At 52.1% G+C, this 20,000-nt stretch overlaps 3 protein-coding genes across 5 annotated transcripts in view; all 3 read right to left on the minus strand.

The window, feature by feature from the left end:
• LOC311320559 (NADP-dependent malic enzyme-like) overlaps window positions 1-1,858 on the minus strand; it is a gene marked incomplete at both ends in the record, with an annotated part of 9,905 nt that extends 8,047 nt beyond the window's left edge. Inside the window, 1 exon segment of the mRNA XM_084452339.1 lies at window positions 1,637-1,858. Within this exon segment, the coding sequence (XP_084308465.1) occupies window positions 1,637-1,858 (222 nt within the window).
• A 2,093-nt stretch (window positions 1,859-3,951) lies between these two features.
• Window positions 3,952-12,059, minus strand: ildr1b (immunoglobulin-like domain containing receptor 1b). Of its 3 annotated transcripts, XM_084452327.1 has the most exons (9): window positions 11,803-12,059; window positions 11,090-11,260; window positions 9,878-10,027; window positions 9,016-9,135; window positions 7,883-8,029; window positions 7,273-7,379; window positions 7,007-7,022; window positions 5,237-6,282; window positions 3,952-4,874 (listed from the first exon to the last, which is right to left on the minus strand). In XM_084452327.1, the coding sequence occupies exons 1-9, from the start codon at window positions 11,837-11,839 to the stop codon at window positions 4,836-4,838; spliced, it is 1,833 nt and encodes a 610-aa protein (XP_084308453.1). In that variant the 5' UTR covers window positions 11,840-12,059; the 3' UTR covers window positions 3,952-4,835. The 3 variants fall into 3 exon arrangements, with proteins under 3 accessions (XP_084308453.1, XP_084308454.1, XP_084308455.1); XM_084452328.1 differs by lacking the exon at window positions 7,007-7,022 and having other exon boundaries at window positions 7,260-7,379; XM_084452329.1 differs by lacking the exons at window positions 11,090-11,260; window positions 11,803-12,059 and adding an exon at window positions 10,811-11,019.
• A 5,223-nt stretch (window positions 12,060-17,282) lies between these two features.
• The window catches only part of LOC311320564 (immunoglobulin-like domain-containing receptor 2), an 18,781-nt gene continuing 16,063 nt past the window's right edge, over window positions 17,283-20,000 (minus strand). Inside the window, exons 7-9 of the mRNA XM_084452346.1 lie at window positions 19,490-19,694; window positions 17,996-18,896; window positions 17,283-17,392 (exon numbers count right to left, since the gene is read on the minus strand). Of these exons, the coding sequence (XP_084308472.1) occupies window positions 17,357-17,392; window positions 17,996-18,896; window positions 19,490-19,694 (1,142 nt within the window). The 3' untranslated portion in view covers window positions 17,283-17,356. The remainder of the gene's footprint in view (window positions 17,393-17,995; window positions 18,897-19,489; window positions 19,695-20,000) is intronic.

Below are 20,000 nucleotides of genomic sequence, written 5' to 3' on the forward strand. Positions count from 1 at the left end.
CCTCAGCAGCCAACAGAGTTAGTTCAGACTAAACCCCAGCATGCCAACAGAGTTAGTTCAGACTAACCTCAGCAGCCAACAGAGTTAGTTCAGACTAAACCCCAGCATGCCAACAGAGTTAGTTCAGACTAACCCTCAGCACGCCAACAGAGTTAGTTCAGACTAACCCCAGCATGCCAACAGAGTTAGTTCAGACTAAACCTCAGCAGCCAACAGAGTTAGTTCTGATCTAAGATCTGTTTTGACTTTCCTCTCAGGAAGTTTGATACAGCAGTTTTGAGAGTGGACAGCCCCCCCCTACTTCCACCCCAAGCTGTCTGGTTCCTATAACCACCCCCCCACAGGAAGGTGGGTCATGTGACTACAGCTGAGCCAGGGTGAGCGGAGGCCTCCTGCCGACTCAGCAATCAACCAGCCAGAGGTTCTGTATTACTGGGCCAGCCCCAGAAAGACACTGATAAACTGTGTAGCCAAGGCCAACTAATCAAACAGCTCTTTAATATCTGACTAGTCTCAATCTAATCTTAAATCTGGTCTGAGGAAAAGCCAAGGTCTCGCTCCGTCCGCTGTAGATGAACACAGGAAGGGTTCAATCCAGGAATCTTCAATACTGAGACCGAGGGTGGTAGAGGTCATTCTGACCAGGCCTGACCTTCACCTTTCATTTGACCTCTGACCCTCTCTGCCTGTGTCACTCCAACGTTCCATTCCCAGGCCGAACCGGCACAGTGCCACCAGAGAGAGCCTCTTGAAAGAAAGCTCAACAAGACAAAATGACCTTTGCTTTAACTGTTATTCAGACTCAATAAAGAAGCAAAAGTCCTAACAAAGTTGTTTTCTCTCCATTTTGTCGCTGGTATCATCTCAGTCCACAGTCCAAGTCATAACAGTTGATGTCATTATATTTTTAATGGTTGTGTTCTCTGACTTGTACAGTCAGCAGGTCTCCAGAGAAACCCTCCTAGCCCAATGTCATCCACGACTAATGTGTTCCACATGGCAGCAGAGGAACCCTGCCCGTCACCAGGAAGCCCAAATATCTCCCCAACCTCAGGGAGTTCCTGCTCTGGTCTAGCAGTGGGATGTTTGGGTTCCAATACAAGAGTCCCCACTAATGTCGCTCAATCACGCTACCCTTTTAACTTCCTACTTCAGGGTCAAAGGTACTGGGTTGTGAGATAATGGTGCATATAACTGGGAGGTGGCAAATTGCGACTTGCTACTAGGAATGATTAAATAAAACGCCGCATGAACTCGCACTTCCTCGTCGCAAATTCGGATATGATTTGACACACATGTTCAGGCAGGCCTTCGGCCATCTATAACGCCTTGCTGCTCGCAATGTTGTTGTTTTATCTGTTCTGTGTCGTTTTAATCTTGTCTCGTGTTGTATTGCCATTTTAATTTATTACTGTAAAGCACTCTGTGCATCTGTGCTGTGAAGAGCGCTATATAAATAAAGCTTACTTACTTACTTACTATATGTTTCTCAGCCCCCAGTTGCCAGCTGACGTCAATATCATATCATATCATCATCTTATCATTCGCTATAGCTCGATTGCACACAGGTCGGAGGTAGGTGTTTTGCCACTTGCGAGTTGCCACCTCCGACCACAAACGAACGCACCATAATTACCTTGTTCAGGTGGGGGTTTCTGGTGATGTCATAGCCGCGCTTCTTGGTGCTGACGCTGCCCTTGCTGCGGCTCGCGCCGGAGTGGCACACCCTGACGGCCTCGAGACCGGCTCTGTCGGCGGTGCGAGCCAAGGTGACCACGTGACCCGGGGTTCCCGCCAGGACCCTCATCGTGGTGCGCCCGCACAGGGACAGCACGGCCCTGCCTGGGAGAGAGTTCATGTTTCCTACCTACGTGGGGTGGGAGAGAGGGCAGTTGAGAGGGTACGTGGGGTGGGGGAGAGGGCAGTTGAGAGGGTACGTGGGGTGGGGGAGAGGGCAGTTGAGAGGGTACGTGGGGTGGGGGAGAGGGCAGTTGAGAGGGTACGTGGGGTGGGGGAGAGGGCAGTTGAGAGGGTACGTGGGGTGGGGGAGAGGGCAGTTGAGAGGGTACGTGGGGTGGGGGAGAGGGGGCAGTTGAGAGGGTACGTGGGGTGGGGGAGAGGGGGCAGTTGAGAGGGTACGTGGGGTGGGGGAGAGGGGAGTTGAGAGGGTACATGGGGGTGGGGGAGAGGGCAGTTGAGAGGGTACGTGGGGTGGGGGAGAGGGCGGTTGAGAGGGTACGTGGGGTGGGGGAGAGGGTGTCGTTTAACGTTACCGGCTTGTAAAAACACAGACGACCCAGAATGCCCTGCATGCCAGACTAGACTAGTCAAGTTCAACAAGTTCAACGCCACGTAAACAAGGCTGGTCAGGCCTTAACTGAGCTAACAGGTCTAACTAAACCATTGATGATGATTCGGTGTTAATCTATAGTAGTCTAATGTTAATAACCACATTTTAAACGGGGTGTAGTGAGATCTGGTTATAGACTAGCAGCAGCAGTAGCCTAGGAGTACATTTGTTTACAAAACACCCCCGGTATCTGCGTACTAGCGAGTAGACTAGACTAGACTAGCACGGATAGAAGCAGACATGGTACCTGAACACGGTTTGCTCTTGAAATCCGATCTGCAACCAGCTTCTATCTTCGGTGTTAATGTAGATAGCAGCCGCCCTTAAAACCTCCAGTGATGCTTTTATCAGTGATGTTGAACAGCTGACGCAACCCAGTTTGACATTGACTCTTCACTTCCCAGTGCTTCTCACAGGACACGCCCTTCTGGAGAGACCCACCAATCAGATCGGGCGAAAGGAGAGCATGGTGTTTCAAGAGGTCAAACAAAAAGATTGGCTCCTCCCCTTCCCACCCCTCTGAGTCTGAGTACGGCCCCTCCCTTCCTCTGTACACACTAGGATACACCATCTATTACTCACTACAGGATACACCATCTATTACTCAATACCTGTTTATTTATACTGTAGTGTAGATTTGACTACACCCCTCTCTTCATCATCACTATCGCGAGAGGAGAGAGACATGGTCTTTATGGTCGTGATCCTCTGAGATAGTCTGTGTGTAGATAGAGGATGTCTTCCTACTTGCATTAGGGCCTATGTTAAGCAACTGTAAGGTACAAGGACTATTCACATCATAGTGACAAGTCAACAGAGTAAATATCTTAACAATGATTTTACATACCAGCCAACCCAAGTGTGACACACATACTGAACTAATATTATTCAACAGGTTATATATGCATAAACTTTAATGCAAGAGTATGTGTATGCATATAAAATCAAACATCATATTTGTACCAGTACAAAATCTCAAAATGATCACTGGTATTTCAGGCCTCTGCTTCCATCTGCTGGACAGAGGATTAAAGCTTCTGGGTCTAACAATAATTGCATTTAACGTAGGAAAAGCCAGTGTACTACTACTCACCAGAACTCACAAGTGCATCTTCCTTCTAAAACAAGTGACTAAGAGCATAATCTAGGCAAAGTGCAAGAATAGCAATCTAAAATATAATACAATACAATAAAATACAATAAGTGCCTAGGAGGGAGGATTCTTCTTGAAGAGATGAGCAGCGACTCTGCTGTCCTGGCGTCAGCGGGCAGTTCGTTCCACCACTGCGGGGCCACAGGACAGAGAAGAGCCAGAAGAGCCAGAGTGTTTTTAGACTGCTATTCTTCCACTCTGCCTTCAGCACTAGGTGATGATCTTACTCACTTGTTTAAAGGAGATGAGTTCTGGTGAGGAGGCCTAGTAGCACACTGACGTCCTACTTTAAATACAATTATTGTGAGTGGCTTTGGATAAAAGCATCTGCTGAATGACTAATGTGATGTAATGGGTGGCTTCTAGGTGTGATCGATCTTTCAATGTGAGATGGTTCAGTTAACAGCTTCTGTATTTGCACAAATGAATACAATTCATAGTTCTAATTTGTTCTAAACAAGTTTATTAAAAATAGAACAATTACATTATTTACACTGCAGTGAATTCCTTCATATACTACAAAAATGAAATCCTTAACTTCGCAGTTGCAACATCTAGACAATTTAGCCTTTAGACGTCTATACTTCATAACAGAGGCTCCTGGTTCAACGACCCCTCCTGACCTCCTGACCTCTGGGCCTCCATCCCACTTCCTCTGTGTCACCATTGAAAAAACAGTAAAAAAAACACACAGAAAAGGATTCAACACACACTCGCACACACACACGCACACACACGCACACACGCACACACACTTCACTTGAACAACGGCATCAAATTACAATGTGATGTAATTCTCATAGAAAACTCTCAAGTGACATGAAGTATTTGTTTTAGAAAACATACAGACCAGTTCAAGTACAAAACACAAATGACAAATATAGCATGAGATGAGTCAGTATTGACGCATAAAAACACACACATATATACAGTACAGCTACAGCACTACCAGGCTGGTACCAGGTATCAGCTACCAGACAACATCTAACCAGAACTAGGATACAAAAAACATTAAATGCGATTCAAGTGAATTAGTACCTCAATATTAAACAGAACACACATAAGGAACATTAGTATTATGTCCGTAAGAATGATCTAACAATTCTACAAACCATTTAGTAGTAGTGTAATCAGGGTCTTAGTATTCGCTAGATCTCCCTCACTGCATTACCCCCCCCCCCATTTAAACAGCTTGATCATGTTATTCCAGATACAGCAGATGATCATGTTATTCCAGATGGAGTCTCTTTCTACGAGCTGTTTATCTGAGGTTGAACCCGATGGTCCTTGTCTGACTGCAGGTTAAGTAGACGATTGTTTGATGTAAAAGCTTCAGATCACCACGCTGGTGGCACTGCGGGAACTCTTATCCTGGAGGAGAGAGACCAGGAGGAGAGAAGAGAGACAGAAAGCATGAAAGAGAGAGATGCCAGCGATGGGAAGAGAAGGAGAGAGAGAGAGAGATACCAGCGATGGGAATAGAAAGAGAGAGAGAGAGATTCAAAACTGTTAATAGCCAATATGAAAGAGTGGGTGGGCATAGACATCGTCCATGTAATCCCGCAGAGGAACAGTCTGTCTGTGCGTGTGTGTGTGTGTGCGCGTGCGTGTGGTCGCGTGCGTGTGTGTGCGTGTGTGTGTGTGTGTGTGTATGTGTGTGTGCGCGTGCGTGTGTGTGGTCGCGTGCGTGTGTGTGCGCGTGCGTGTGTGTGTGTGTAACGCATGGTTCTCACAGAGAAGCGGTCGTAGTTCCTCCTGCCGTGGCCTCCTGCTCTCCCAGGCTCCATGTTGATAGAGTAGTAGCTGGGAGGTTTCTCAGGCCAGGACTTCTCTTTCCCACCTCCTCTCCTCCCTCCTCCTCCTCCTCCTCCTCCTCCTCCTCCTCCTCCTCTCCAGCTGTCCTCCTCATCCGAGCTCCAGGACCCTCTTCGGCGGGGAGGGGGGGAGTAGCTCCTCTCTCTCCTCCGAGCCGACCGGCGCAGCTCGTCCATCAGGTCGTCGCGACTACGGGAGCGCTGGCCTTGACCCCCGCTCGCTCTCGTCCCGGCCGAGCCCCGCCCCTCCCTCCTGGCCCCGCCCCCTCCGCGCCGGTCCTCCCGGTCCGACTCGTCGCTGTAGCTGCGCAGGATCCCGCGCCGCGGGGGGGAGGGGTCTCGCTCGCGCCGGGCGTCGGCGTAGCGGTCGGCGGCGTAGCGGCCCTCTCTTCCGCCGCCCGCCGTGCGGCTGGAGCTTCCGCTGGACTGGCTGGATATCCGGGGCGCCGCCCTGGCTCCGCCTCCACCTCCCCCTCCCGCCCCGCCCGCCCCCCTGCGGGAGGAGGCGCTGGGGACCCGCTGGACGATGGGGGGCAGGGTGATCACCCTCCGCTCCACCCCCCTCACGCCCATCTCATCCAGGGCCGAGATCATGCTGGGGGGCCCGGGCATGTAGGGGACCCCGAGGGGCCCCGTCTGGGGCTGGTGGGCGGGGCCGGGCTGGCGCTGGTGGGCGGGGCCGGGCTGGTAGTGTACGTGCGGGCCCATGGGAGGGGCCCCCGGGTCCATCCCCCTCACCTGGCTCTCCAGGAAGTCAAGGACCTGGTTGGTGCCGTGTGCGCTACCTTGCGCGCTGCCGTTGCCGTGGACGGCGTGGTGGTGGTGGGGGCGGGGCTGCTGCTGGAAGGGGGGCGGGGCCCCCATGAGGTGCGGGGCTCCCATGAGGTGCGGGGCTCCCATGAGGTGCGGGTCTCCCATGGGGGCCATGGCGAAGTTGTGCTTGGAGGGGTCATCAGAGTAGGAGCCTGGGGAGACAGGGGGGGGTCATTAGGAGATAGGGGGTCATCGGACGCAGAGACACGGACAGACGGAGGAGAGGAGAACGGACACACAGATGAAGCCCGTTTTATCAGGAAGGTTATATATTACAGAACGATGGGGTCTTTACTGAGCTACAGGAAACTCTGGTACACACGACGCAGTGACACCTGTTACATTATCACAGTGCTCTCCATGACTCCTCCTTCCTCTCTCCCTCTCCATCTCTCTCTCCATCTCCCTCTCTCCTTCTCCCTCTCTCCCCATCTCCCTCTCACTCTGAGATGGAAAGGGGACACACACACATACACACACATACAATACTCACCTTTTCATTCAAACGTTTGACTGGTACTGTACACACTGAAACATGCACACACAACCACACACACACACGCATACACACACACACACACACACACAATGTGTCCCCCCCCCTCAGCCATGCCAGTCACCTGAGTAGAGGATGGGCTGTCCCTGGGAGGAGTGGGAGGCCATGGGGGTTAGGGTTAGGGTTAGGGTCACCTGAGTAGAGGATGGGCTGTCCCTGGGAGGAGCGGGAGGCCATGGGGGTTAGGGTTAGGGTTACCTGAGTAGAGGACCTGTCCCTGGGAGGAGTGGGAGGCCATGGGGGTTAGGGTTAGGGTCACCTGAGTAGAGGACCTGTCCCTGGGAGGAGTGGGAGGCCATGGGGGTTAGGGTTAGGGTTACCTGAGTAGAGGACGGGCTGTCCCTGGGAGGAGCGGGAGGCCATGGGGGTTAGGGTTAGGGTTAGGGTCACCTGAGTAGAGGATGGGTCCCTGGGAGGAGCGGGAGGCCATGGGGGTTAGGGTTAGGGTTACCTGAGTAGAGGATGGGTCCCTGGGAGGAGCGGGAGGCCATGGGGGTTAGGGTTAGGGTCACCTGAGTAGAGGACCTGTCCCTGGGAGGAGCGGGAGGCCATGGGGGTTAGGGTTAGGGTTACCTGAGTAGAGGACCTGTCCCTGGGAGGAGTGGGAGGCCATGGGGGCGTAGAGCGGCTGAGCGTTCATCCAGGGAGCCATCGCCTTCTGGGCCTCGCGGATCATCCGGTGCTGCATCACCGCTGGGGGGCCGGGGTCAGGAGAGGGGGGGGGTGGGGTCAGGAGAGGGGGGGGGGGGGGTCAGGAGGGGGGGGGGGGGCAGGAGAGGGGGGGGGGCAGGGTCAGGAGAGGGGGGGGGGGGTCAGGAGATGGGGGGGGGGGGGGGGAGTGTGAAAAGTAGCAGGTGTGTGTGAGCGCGTGTGTGTGTGAGTGTGTGTGTGAGCACGTGTGTAAGCATGTGTGACCGTGTGTGTGTGAGCGCATGTTTGTGTGTGTGTGTGAGCGTGTGAGTGTGTGTGAGCGTGTGAGTGTGTGTCAGCGTGTGAGTGTGTGTGAGCGTGTGTGAGTGAGTGCGTGTGAGCGTGTGAGTGTGTGTGAGCGTGTGAGTGTGTGTGAGCGTGTGAGTGAGTGTGTGTGAGCGTGTGAGTGTGAGCGTGTGTGAGTGTGTGTGAGCGTGTGTGAGTGTGTGTGAGCGTGTGTGAATGTGTGTGAGCGTGTGTGTGTGTGTGTGAGCGCGGGGTGGAACCTTTCTCCGGGCAGCAGCAGGTCTGGGGACAGCAGGGGCAGCGCACGTAGCAGCAGCACTTCTGAGGGCAGCACTGACAGCAGCACACACACAGCAGGATGATGAGCGCCAGCGCACCCAGGATGATCAACAGAACCGTCAGCCAGTCTGCAACAGGGGGCAGGGGTCAAGAGGAGGGTCAGGAGGCAGAGGAGGAGGAGGAACGGAGGAGGAGGAGGAGGAACGGAGGAGGAGGAGGAACGGAGGAGGAGGAGGAACGGAGGAGGAAGAGGAACGGAGGAGGAGGAACGGAGGAGGAGGAGGAACGGAGGAGGAGGAGGAACGGAGGAGGAGGAACGGAGGAGGAGGAGGAGGAACGGAGGAACGGAGGAGGAGGAGGAACGGAGGAGGAAGAGGAACGGAGGAGGAGGAGGAACGGAGGAGGAGGAGGAACGGAGGAGGAGGAGGCGGCGGCGGACGGGTTTTGGGATCGAGGCACCTCCGGCCGTTCTCAATTCTTGAGCTAATCCCTGATCTAACGTGATTGGATGGGTGTAAACATGTGCTCCTCTATACCCCATTTGCCAATCCTTCTATATCAGATCAGTTAGGGGAATCAATGAAGGATGCGTTTTCAGAGTATTCAAACTGGGCCCCCACAACATTTGTGGGGAAAACCGTGAACATGATAGCGGTGCTTATGTGAGCCTGTTACGCAATTTAGCTCACTCTTAACAACACGGCCCTTCTGAAGAGTCCTGTGTTTTGTGTCGCCACAAAGTCTGCTTCCCATTCTCCGATGCTTCCGATCCTTTTAACATGGCTGATAATTCAGAACCTGCCCTTTAAGAGAGACTCAACCAGGACCGGAGGTGACTGAATCAGGTAAAGGAGGAGGGGGAGGGAGAGAGGGAGAGAGGGAGAGAGGGAGAGAGGGAGAGAGGGAGGGAGAGGGAGAGGGAGAGGGAGAGAGGGGGAGAGGGAGATGGAGAGGGGGAGAGGGAGAGGGAGAGAGGGAGAGGGAAAGAGGGAGAGGGGGAGAGGGAGAGGGAGATGGAGAGAGGGAGAGGGAGAGGGAGAGGGAGAGGGAGAGGGAGAGGGAGAGAGGGAGAGGGAGAGGGAGAGACAGAAAGAGACGGTAAACGGGAGCTTACGGTAAACGATGAGCTGGACCTCGCGGTCCGAGTCTCCCGTCGTGTCTCCCGGAGCATCGATGGAGCAGAAATACACTCCGTTATCCCACCACATCACCTCGTTCATGACCAGGTCTGCCTCTGTGGGCGGAGTCACACACACACAGGCTGTTGTTTCGTCATATATGGGTGTGTGTTGGGGTTTTAGGAGGTGTGTGTGTTGGGGTTTTAGGTGTGTGTGTGCTGGGGTTTTAGGTGTGTGTGTTGGGGTTTTAGGTGTGTGTGTTGGGGTTTTAGGAGGTGTGTGTGTTGGGGTTTTAGGAGGTGTGTGTGTTGGGGTTTTAGGTGTGTGTGTTGGGGTTTTAGGTGTGTGTGTTGGGGTTTTAGTAGGTGTGCGTGTTGGGGTTTTAGTAGGTGTGTGTTGGGGTTTTAGGTGTGTGTGTGTTGGGGTTTTAGGTGTGTGTGTGTTGGGGTTCTAGGTGTGTGTGTGTTGGGGTTCTAGGTGTGTGTGTGTTGGGGTTTTAGGAGGTGTGTGTGTTGGGGTTTCAGGTGTGTGTGTTGGGGTTTTAGGAGGTGTGAGTGTTGGGGTTTCAGGTGTGTGTGTGTTGGGGTTTTAGGTGTGTGTGTTGGGGTTTTAGGAGGTGTGTGTGTTGGGGTTCTAGGTGTGTGTGTTGGGGTTCTAGGTGTGTGTGTGTTGGGGTTCTAGGTGTGTGTGTTGGGGTTTTAGGAGGTGTGTGTTGGGGTTCTAGGTGTGTGTGTTGGGGTTTTAGGAGGTGTGTGTGTTGGGGTTCTAGGTGTGTGTGTTGGGGTTCTAGGTGTGTGTGTTGGGGTTCTAGGTGTGTGTGTTGGGGTTCTAGGTGTGTGTGCTGGCGGTCAGACGGACTGTTCTGGATGGTGATCTTGCGCTCGCGGTAGTCCGCCCCCAGCGTGGGCTCGTTGTTGCCCCTCTTCTGGATGACGGTGCGGACCGTGCGCTGCCGGTCGGGGCAATCATTGGCTGGGTCCTGACCCAGCTGCAGCGCTGCCTGGTAGCCTGGGAGAAACAGAGAGAGGGAGAGGGACAGGGAGAGAGAGAGAGAGGGAGAGAGGGAGATGAGAGGGAGGGGGAGAGGAAGAGAGGTAGATGGAGAGAGGGAGAGGGAGAGAGGTAGATGGAGAGGGAGAGAGGGAGAGGGAGAGAGGGAGATAGAGAGATGGAGAGAGAGAGGGAGATGAAGATAGAGAGATGGAGAGGGAGATGAAGAGGGAGATGGAGAGACAGAAAGGAAGGAGGAGTCATGGAGAGCACTGTGATAATGTAACAGGTGTGACTGCGTCGCTCGTCAGTATGGCTTCCAACTCACCTGCCCACGCTGGCCTCTAACTCACCTGCCCACGCTGGCCTCTAACTCACCTGCCCACGCTGGCCTCTAACTCACCTGCCCATGCTGGCCTCTAACTCACCTCCCCCACGCTGGCCTCTAACTCACCTGCCCACGCTGGCCTCTAACTCACCTGCCCACGCTGGCCTCTAACTCACCTCCCCACGCTGGCCTCTAACTCACCTGCCCACGCTGGCCTCTAACTCACCTGCCCACGCTGGCCTCTAACTCACCTGCCCACGCTGGCCTCTAACTCACCTGCCCACGCTGGCCTCTAACTCACCTGCCCACGCTGGCCTCTAACTCACCTGCCCACGCTGGCCTCTAACTCACCTGCCCACGCTGGCCTCTAACTCACCTGCCCACGCTGGCCTCTAACTCACCTGCCCACGCTGGCCTCTAACTCACCTGCCCACGCTGGCCTCTAACTCGGGTCCTCTGACTTACAAACACACCTGTGGAGTAGTACTGGAGGACATGTCTCACCTGTGGAGTAGTACTGGAGGACATGTCTCACCTGTGGAGTAGTACTGGAGGACATGTCTCCCCTGTGTAGTAGTATTCGAGGACATGTCTCACCTGTGGAGTAGTACTGGAGGACATGTCTCCCCTGTGTAGTAGTATTCGAGGACATGTCTCACCTGTGGAGTAGTACTGGAGGACATGTCTCACCTGTGGAGTAGTACTGGAGGACATGTCTCACCTGTGGAGTAGTATTCGAGGACATGTCTCACCTGTGGAGTAGTATTCGAGGACGGGGTCCTTGCAGAAGGATTTGTACCTCCAGGTGACCAGGACCTCCTGGGGGTTGGCGGAGGTGGAGTAGTCACAGCGCAGGATCACGGAGGCAAACAGGGTGGTGCTCCGCTCCGTCTGAGGGACTATCACCTGGATGCACCACACACCTGGGGCGGGGCGTGTGTGGGTGTGTGTGTGTGTGTGTGTGTGTGTGTGTGTGTGGGTGTGTGTGTGTGTGTGTGTGTGCGTGGTGAGTAGAGAGCATATACTTTAGTTAGTTTGCAGTGACACATGCAATGATGAGATAACCCCAATTTGATTAAGGAAAAATAATGACAAATAATAAATGATCAATACTTTCAGAGCAATGTGTTTCACCTTTAACAGACGCAGCCTACAGGTAGAAAAAATGATCCCAAATGTTGTTTTGTCAGAGGTAACTGAGGTGGACCATGGAACAGAGTCGGAACATTTATTTGAACATTTATTTAGTTGTCTAGCTTTCGGTCACGTGACATCATACTATGGCCTTGTGTTGTTTACACCTGTCGATTATTAACTATTAACTAACTACACACATTTTGAGTTTCGACAAATCAAAAACACCACGCATTGTAGCACGGTAAACTTTAATTTAATAGCTCAATTAGCTCAATAAATAAGACGCGTCTTTCAAGACACGTTTCAAAGTGTTTTATATAATCCTTACCTGCTGGCAGGACAGTGAGGAGAAGCAACAATATCATATTTCCCAGATTCACTTCCAACGCGGAAGCTTCCGAGGTGACTATACTACTATACTAAACTATACTAGCAAACAAACTATACTAACAAATAGTCAACTATTTGACTAAACCGTCTAGTCCAGCCTTCATGGTCTAAACTAATACACCGGTATTATCCCACTACTGTAGATTAGATCTCCCCTCTTTGTTGTCGAAGAGCGACTCTTCCCGCAGGTGTCAGGGCAACTTTCCCAGTCTCCTTCTCGCGAGACTTCTTCTTCTTCTGTGGGGCTTAACGGCGGTTGGCATCCTGTCCTCGCGAGAGTCCCATCCCCCCTCAGGTGACATCACTGGCCCCGCCCTCAGGTGACATCACTGGCCCCGCCCAGAGTCCCAGCAGGTGCGCAGAGGGCCGCGGGGCCGCGCAGAGAGACAGAGAACACTAGTCCAACTGTCTTGTTTTTATGATAACTCTTTCATGTTCTGTATAACATCCACGCTAATGTCAAAGCAGTGCCGAACAAAAAGACAGGTTTGACAGACTGAACGGGTCAGAGGAGTTTATTCCTTCATAACCTTTAGGCTATTTTTCAGCCCTGTATTGTCAGGCGAAGGTATATTTATACATCCACTTAAAAAAAAAAAATCAGTTAACTAGGGGCCACAACCATGTCCTAGCCCACTGTGTAGACTATATCCTGCCCAAGGTTTTGTGTCTTAATGCCAGTTTGCACTCTCAGCAGTGTGGAAATTCCATGTCAACAGTCGTCCCATTCACACACACACTGAAGCCTGCGAGATTTCCATGTGAATCGGCCGCACGCCAGTCGGGAAGAATAGAGCCGGGCCCAGAAGAGGAGAGGGGCCCGCGGAGCGGCGTGGTCTGAAAGGAGGCCTGCTGGTCCGGGACTGACCTCCGCTATTCTGAGACTCTATTCTCTCCAGCAGACCGTCTCTGTAAGCCTGGCTTCCGCAGAGCAGGTGAAGAGCAATGACGTCGGAAGAAGCCCAGGCGTGTTTTGTGTTTGTGGACCCTCTCTGCCTCTCAACACCCAAGACCCTTTCTTCCTCCCCAACAAGACATGCCTATCGGGCTCCACTTGAGAGCTCCTTGGGACTTAGTAAAGTACTTGAGACCTTGTGAAAAATCCAAGCAAACCTCTTCCATTCCACTAAATCCACTCATGGGTGCATTGAGAAATCAGAATGTCAGCAAACAACTAGTTCCTTTTACTGTATCACTAACACGAAACCGTTCCAGGCTTAGAGACACGTACCAGTGCAAACCTCCGGGAACACGCTGGTCGCGAGCAGATTCCTGCTGCTTCCTTCCGGACATTGTGATGTCATCCTGGGAGACCTCCTCGCGCCGTCCTGCTTGTCTGCATCTTTCCATCCTGTGAATCATGTCCTGGGGCCTCATTTATCATTGAGGTACGCCTTCTTTTACACGGTCTTTTTCGCGAGTTCAGGCGTACGCCATTTGCCCCCCCCACATTGCGATTTATCAAGCCGTAAGGGCGAAAATTTAGTCGCCTTTCTCCGCGCTTTTGTAGGACACCTCTCCAGTTGGCGTACCGATTTACACGGTGTTCTACGCCCTTCTTGAACACAGGGGGAACTGGCGACGCCGGTGGTGCGTCGGTGAATTACTATGTTTGACGGAGAGAATAAGAGCGACAGTTCATGAACGCACAATCATGTAGGCTACTAGGCCAATTCAGCACAAACATATATCGCAATGCAAGATTAGACGTGTCCTCTAACCGGCTCATTCATGCTCCGATATGGATTTGTTCCCCAACACGGAACCTATGCGCTGTCCCAAACCTTTCCGCGCTATATGTCACACACCTAATGCAGGCACTCCATCAAACGGCAATAATTGACCAATTAGATTGTCATTAATATGTGATCATGTGGACCTGTTTGCTCTTTGGTAAGCATATAAATGACAGTCCTCCTGTGCGTAATGCGAGCCTAAATGAATCCGGCGCTACTCGGCCTACTGGCCCGAGATAGAACTCCAAAGAGGTGACGGCGATGGCGACTGCACCCACATAAGGACACCATCAGTGAATGAATACGTCTATGTGAATCGCTAAAATGTGCACACTATAAATACCCAAATCATATGTGACGCCGACATGCTCATCACAAGTGTAGTGGCACGGTGGCCTGGCTCCACGCATGACTCATTCATCCTGGCGCACAGCAGGGTAGGGGCTAGACTGGAGGCAGGCGCTGCGCGTGACGGCTGGCTTGGTGTGTGCATAGCCAAGATACATATTCTTTGTCTTTTTTACTTTAATCTTTATTAGCATTTTCCATCCATACAACGACAATACCATAAAACATAAAAACTTACAATAACAGCTAATGGGTACTTCCATCCATGCAGCTTTTTTTTCTTACTCAAATATGACTATTTTAATACTAGTGGTATCATCACACTTCCTTCTATAATCCATCCATTTTTCCCATCTCCCTTCAAACTTTCCTTCCTGCATCCTCAATGCATAAATAAATCTCATAAATCTCCTCCACAACACCCACCACTGCTCCTTGGTTGGGGGTTCCACCTTATACCAAGCCCTCATTATTGTCTTTTTACTAGCAACCAATAGTACTTTCACTAGGTATCTGTCCCCTCCTTGTACATCATTCTGTTATGTTTGCCAAGATGTATATTCAAAGCTGATAAGAATGAGAACCAGTCAAGACCCCACCACAAAATGAGGACCCAAGCCCTCAGCCCCCTCCCCGTCATGAGGTTTACCAGCGGGGCCAAAGGGCCCACACTGAGGTCATGCGCCAGCTATGAAGACACAAACAAGTAAGGTTCACATTTCTACCATTTTATTGTCTGTTGGTGGGTGACTGTGTGAGGTGTGTGAGTGCGTTTGTCAGTGAATGTGTGAGGTCCGTGAGTGTGGTAGTGAGTGACAGTGTGAGGTCCGTGACAGCATGTGTGAGGGAATGAAGTGCAGTGAGGATGTCCTGTTGGCTCTGGTGGTGTAGTGTGGTGACCTCCACCAACTGCTGCACAACTGCCCCACAACTGCCCCAATCCCTTCTGCCATTTCCCTCTGGGCCTCTAGGGTCATGAGCCTCCAGCACAGCATCTGATAGGAAGCCCAGCCCTCAGGGAACCTTGAGGCAGGGACGCTGGCAGCCGGAGGTGGAGGCGTGGGCGGTGGAGACGGAGACGGAGGCGCTGGAGATGGCACTGGAGGTGGAGGCCGGTGCGCTGGAGGTGGAGGCACTGGAGGTTGTGGCGCTGGATGTAGAGGCTGCAACCGGCGGGGGCACGACCGTCAGGTCAAGGACCACTGCAGACTCCCCCTCCTCTGAGTCCCACCCCACGTCAGAGTCTGGAGAAACAATTTCAGTCATTTTCTTTGAGTTTGTCTGTTAACTTGATTATGCATGAAACATTTCATTGTGTAGCCATATTCAATTGATATGTTTTTCTGTTGGCAGCCAAATAAATGCTTAAGTGTGATTTACCGGGTGATTTAGATGAGAGTCTACATTTCCCAGAGGGGAAAATGTTTCATGTGGTCTAACATTATGAAGTGGTCATCTGTGTTATCGTTCCCTGTTTTTGGTCCTAAATCAATCATAGCCTACCACAGAATGTGTGGAATGTTTGCTTTCCTCACACATAATACAGCATGTCCGTGTAGCCTACGCCACATACAGGATGCACGAACATACAGTAGGCTACCTAAACTAGGAGCAATCAGACAAATGTAGGCTCGTACAAATAGCTTACCTTCCGAAGATGATTTTCTTTCCTCGCGTGGACCTCACCAACAAGCACAGGCACCTCCGTCTCCGAAAAGTTTCTCTTCTTTCCGCGTTTGTCTGTCCTAATGCTCCACGCTATATTATGTCCTTCCGGGGTATCCCCGACACGCTGTCATAGTTTTGACCATATATGGTTGGATTTGGGCGTGGAGGGGGCGGAACACGGGGCGCGTGCGCGTACACTCTATTCTCCGCCCGTCTCGGATTTCTCGTGCAGAAAAGGGCATACGACATTTTTGATAGATCCGAAAAGCGTGTAAATATTCTCGTCGTACGCTACATTGTGCATTTTCCGCGTTTTCGTCGTACGCCCTCTTTTACACCAGAATTTACACGCTCTTTGATAAATGAGGCCCCTGGTTTCAGGCCTTGTCTTTGTGTCTTGTCTCTCAGTGAGGGAACAGAACAGGCCATATTCATGAATCCACAACAAAGTGGATTAGAATTAGACAAATATATATTTTTGTGACATTTGTGTTGGTGGATAAGGTTGTGGGTAGTCATGATTGTGTGTTTAACAATGTTTGTTGATAAGCAGTGATAAGAAAAACACACTTTCTATTTTGCTAGGTACACAGATGATCACACACAGTAAACACACACACACAGTAAACACACACAGACACAGTTTAAAACAGGCAATAGGTGTTTTATATCAAAATCATCCGTATCAAATAGGTGAAGTACAAAGTCTGGCTAGGGCTGCATGGCACAGTATCAAACCACAGTGACATCGTGTGACCTGTTTACACAATACTGATGGTTATAGCTACAAACAGTGCAATTGCAATCTGCAATACAAATTCAAGCTCAAAAGGAACTGTACATTACATTATAGTATAATACACACACACACACACACCCCTCAGCAAATGAACCTGAGAAACCATATACAGTAGATTTATGACAGAATCAACTTCATTATTGTGCTGCTATGATGACACACAGGTGGGGGCAACACTGGTGCCGTGACCTGTTCCAGGTGTCTTTACAAACCAGAGATGTCTCAGCTCATCACAGCCAGCTGGCTGACTTGTTCCAGTTTTTAAAAATGCAAGACAAGGCTGGGGAATGCAAACATGGAATATGAATGTATTTTCACTTGCATACCTTCACACACACGCACACACACACACAAATAATTTGTAGGCTTATACACACACGCATGTGCATGATTATCTCAAGAAACACACAATCCAAAATGCCTTTGTTTGAAAATGGCCTTTCCAATTCTGATCATTTGACACGTTTCCTCCATTCGGGCCTGATGACCTGTTAAGCCCAGTTCTGCGGGTCTGGGTCGCTGGTGGTAGGGCAGGGCAGTGGACCAGCGCTCAGACCAGGCGGGGCAGTGGACCAGCACTCAGACCAGGCGGGGCAGTGGACCAGCGCTCAGACCAGGCGGGGCAGTGGACCAGCGCTCAGACCAGGCAGGGCAGTGGACCAGCGCTCAGACCAGGCGGGGCAGTGGACCAGCGCTCAGACCAGGCAGGGCAGTGGACCAGCGCTCAGACCAGGCGGGGCAGTGGACCAGCAGGCAGGGCAGTGGAGCAGCGCTCAGACCAGGCGGGGAAGTGGACCAGCAGGCAGGGCAGTGGACCAGCAGGCGGGGCAGTGGACCAGCGCTCATACCAGGCGGGGCAGTGGACCAGCAGGCAGGGCAGTGGACCAGCGCTCATACCAGGCGGGGCAGTGGACCAGCAGGCAGGGCAGTGGACCAGCGCTTCACACTATGAGAGACTCCCTGCTGATGGCAGGGCTCTGTTAGGGAGACAGAGCCAAGAGCCACACGTTAGTCCCGCCTGCAATCATGCCGCTCATGCTCGGTTAGTCAGGCCTGGCGGGGGTGAGTGAAGCAGCGATCCCCAGGAATCAAGCAGCTCTGTGCTCGGTTAGTAATGCCTGTGAGGAGTGAGTTCCAGAGAGTGAATCACAGTGTGCACTGGCTGGCATCTCTTTAGTAGCGCAGCTACCATATTTTGGGGGAACACAACTTGACAAACATTTTCCAAATCTGAATGTCAACGTACAAATAATTTCTTCTATTATATCACATATTGAAAGATAGTTTTTATAACAAGTATTCAAAAAGTTTAAGACTACACAAGAAATATGAACAGCTGTGACAAAAGGAAAATACTGATCACATCCATTTTGTACAGTATAAAGTAAATGTGCTTCCAGGTCGGTAACAGCTGATTACATGACACAGTCCTATTTTGGGGTCTGTACTCCAGAGGTACCTCAGTTCTCATAACTCAGGAGCTAGAACGGCAGCTTCACTACACCAATACAGAGAGGAGCGCTGGGCCGTCAGGGATGAGAACATGTTCCTCTGTTCCCCGGGTTCTACAGGTAACTCACCAGGCTCCGGTTCCTGTCCCGTTCCTCCCCGCCCCCCTGCGGTGTGTGAGAGGTTCCCTGGGGGGGGCGGGTGTAGGAGAACGGTCGCGTGGACGGGTCTGTGGTCCGGTAGCGTTCTGCGTGAGGAGGTTCCACCGTGCGGTAGCGTTCTGCGTGAGGAGGTTCCACCGTTCGGTAGCGTTCTGCGTGAGGAGGTTCCACCGCGCGGTAGCGTTCTGCGTGCGGAGGTTCCACCGCGCGGTAGCGTTCTGCGTGAGGAGGTTCTACCGCGCGGTGGCGTTCTGCGTGAGGAGGTTCCACCGTGCGGTGGCGTTCTGCGTGAGGAGGTTCCACCGTTCGGTAGCGTTCTGCGGAGGGATCAGCCTTGCGATGCCTCCCGTTCTCAAACTCGCAGTACGGCGGCAGCGCGTCCTCCTCCTCCGGCCGGCTGCCGGGGGAGCGGCTGTAGTGATCGCTGCCCTTGCCCTTTGAACTCCCTTTAGAGGGGGTGTCGCTGTCCTCGTCCGCCCTCCCCCCTCCCCTCCCCCCTCCCCGTGCCTTGCGCTCTAATAGGCTGTTGAGGTAGCTGTCATCATAGCCCCTCCCCCTCTCGCTGGGTCTGGGGGGCCGGTCGCCGTCCCAGGTGCCCCGCCTCTTCTGCGGCGAGGGGGAGGGGCTACGCCGGCGGCAGTCGTCATCCCGGTCTCTGTTGTAGCGTCGCGGGGGGCTCTCGTCCCGGTAAGAGGGGGGGGGGTAGGGGTCACGCCCCCTAGCTTCCGGGTCGTAGCCGTGGTCGCGGGGGTCGCCGCGGCGTGCGCGAGGGCCGTAGGAGCGGGCGAACTCCTCCAGCTCGTCCAGGGAGCCGGTGCGCCCCCTGCTGGTCAGGGTTCTCCTCTGAAGGTGCTCAGAGAGAGGGTTCCACCTGGGAGCACAGAGGTCATAGGTCACACATTCAGCTCCTCTCTCTCTCTCTATCTTTGTCTCTCTCTCTCTATGTCTCTCTTTGTCTCTCTCTCTCTCTCTCTCTCTTTGTCTCTCTATGTCTCTCTCTCTCTATGTCTCTCTTTGTCTCTCTCTCTCTCTCCTCTCTCTCTGTATGGTAGCTAATAACATGCTATTGCTGGCGTTTTAATGTGTGTTATACAGTATGTATTGTGGAAGACGTGCACTTGGTTGTGTGATGTTTTGTGTTTTGTTTGATATTTTATTTATGGTTGTGTTGTGAAATGGCTTGATCCTTGATTTTAACTTCATTTTATTGCACCAATAAAGGGATTACTACAGGTCAAAGGTCTCTCTCTCTCTATGTCTCTCTCTCTCTCTTATGTCTCTCTCTCTCTTTCTCTCTATGTCTCTCTCTCTATGTCTCTCTCTCTCTCTATGTCTCTCTCTCTCTCTCTCTCTCTCTCTATGTCTCTCTCTCTCTCTCTCTCTCTCTCTCTTATGTCTCTCTCTCTCTCTATGTCTCTCTCTATGTCTCTCTCTCTCTCTCTCTCTCTCTCTCATTAATGGTACCTGCTGTCCCGGTCCTCGTCAACGTGGTTGCCATGGTGCCGTAAAGGCCGGCGACTCTGGTGGGGTGGGGCCGCCGTGTGTTCTGATTGGTCGTCAAGGTCGGCAATGGGCGGGAGCGCCTTCATCTGGACCGTCCGGTAGGTCTGCCTGAAGTCCGTATCCCCGCCCTCATGCAAAGAGCTCAACTCTGATAGGCTGCTGGCTGCTGGGACAACATGTTGCTATGGAGACTGTTACTGCTTTCAAAAAAGTTCAGCAAAGCTTGAAATCCTCGTTTCACACTCCTCTAAATTACACCGTTATTGTACCGTAGTTGTACTGACTGTACCATAGCTAATTGAAAATAATAAGTTGTGTCTGTCAAAACACTTCAAACAGCTGGGATTTAATCTACTGTACATTAGTCTCCCGCTACTGTAGAAGACCCTGCTGAACTGACTAGTCTGCCTCAGGGTGTGTATATATAGACAGGCTATTTTCAAAGCAATTGCTTTAACCGATGGCCACCATC

This window comes from Borostomias antarcticus, assembly GCF_949987555.1.
Source record: "Borostomias antarcticus genome assembly, chromosome: 17".
Lineage (NCBI taxonomy): Eukaryota > Metazoa > Chordata > Actinopteri > Stomiiformes > Stomiidae > Borostomias > Borostomias antarcticus.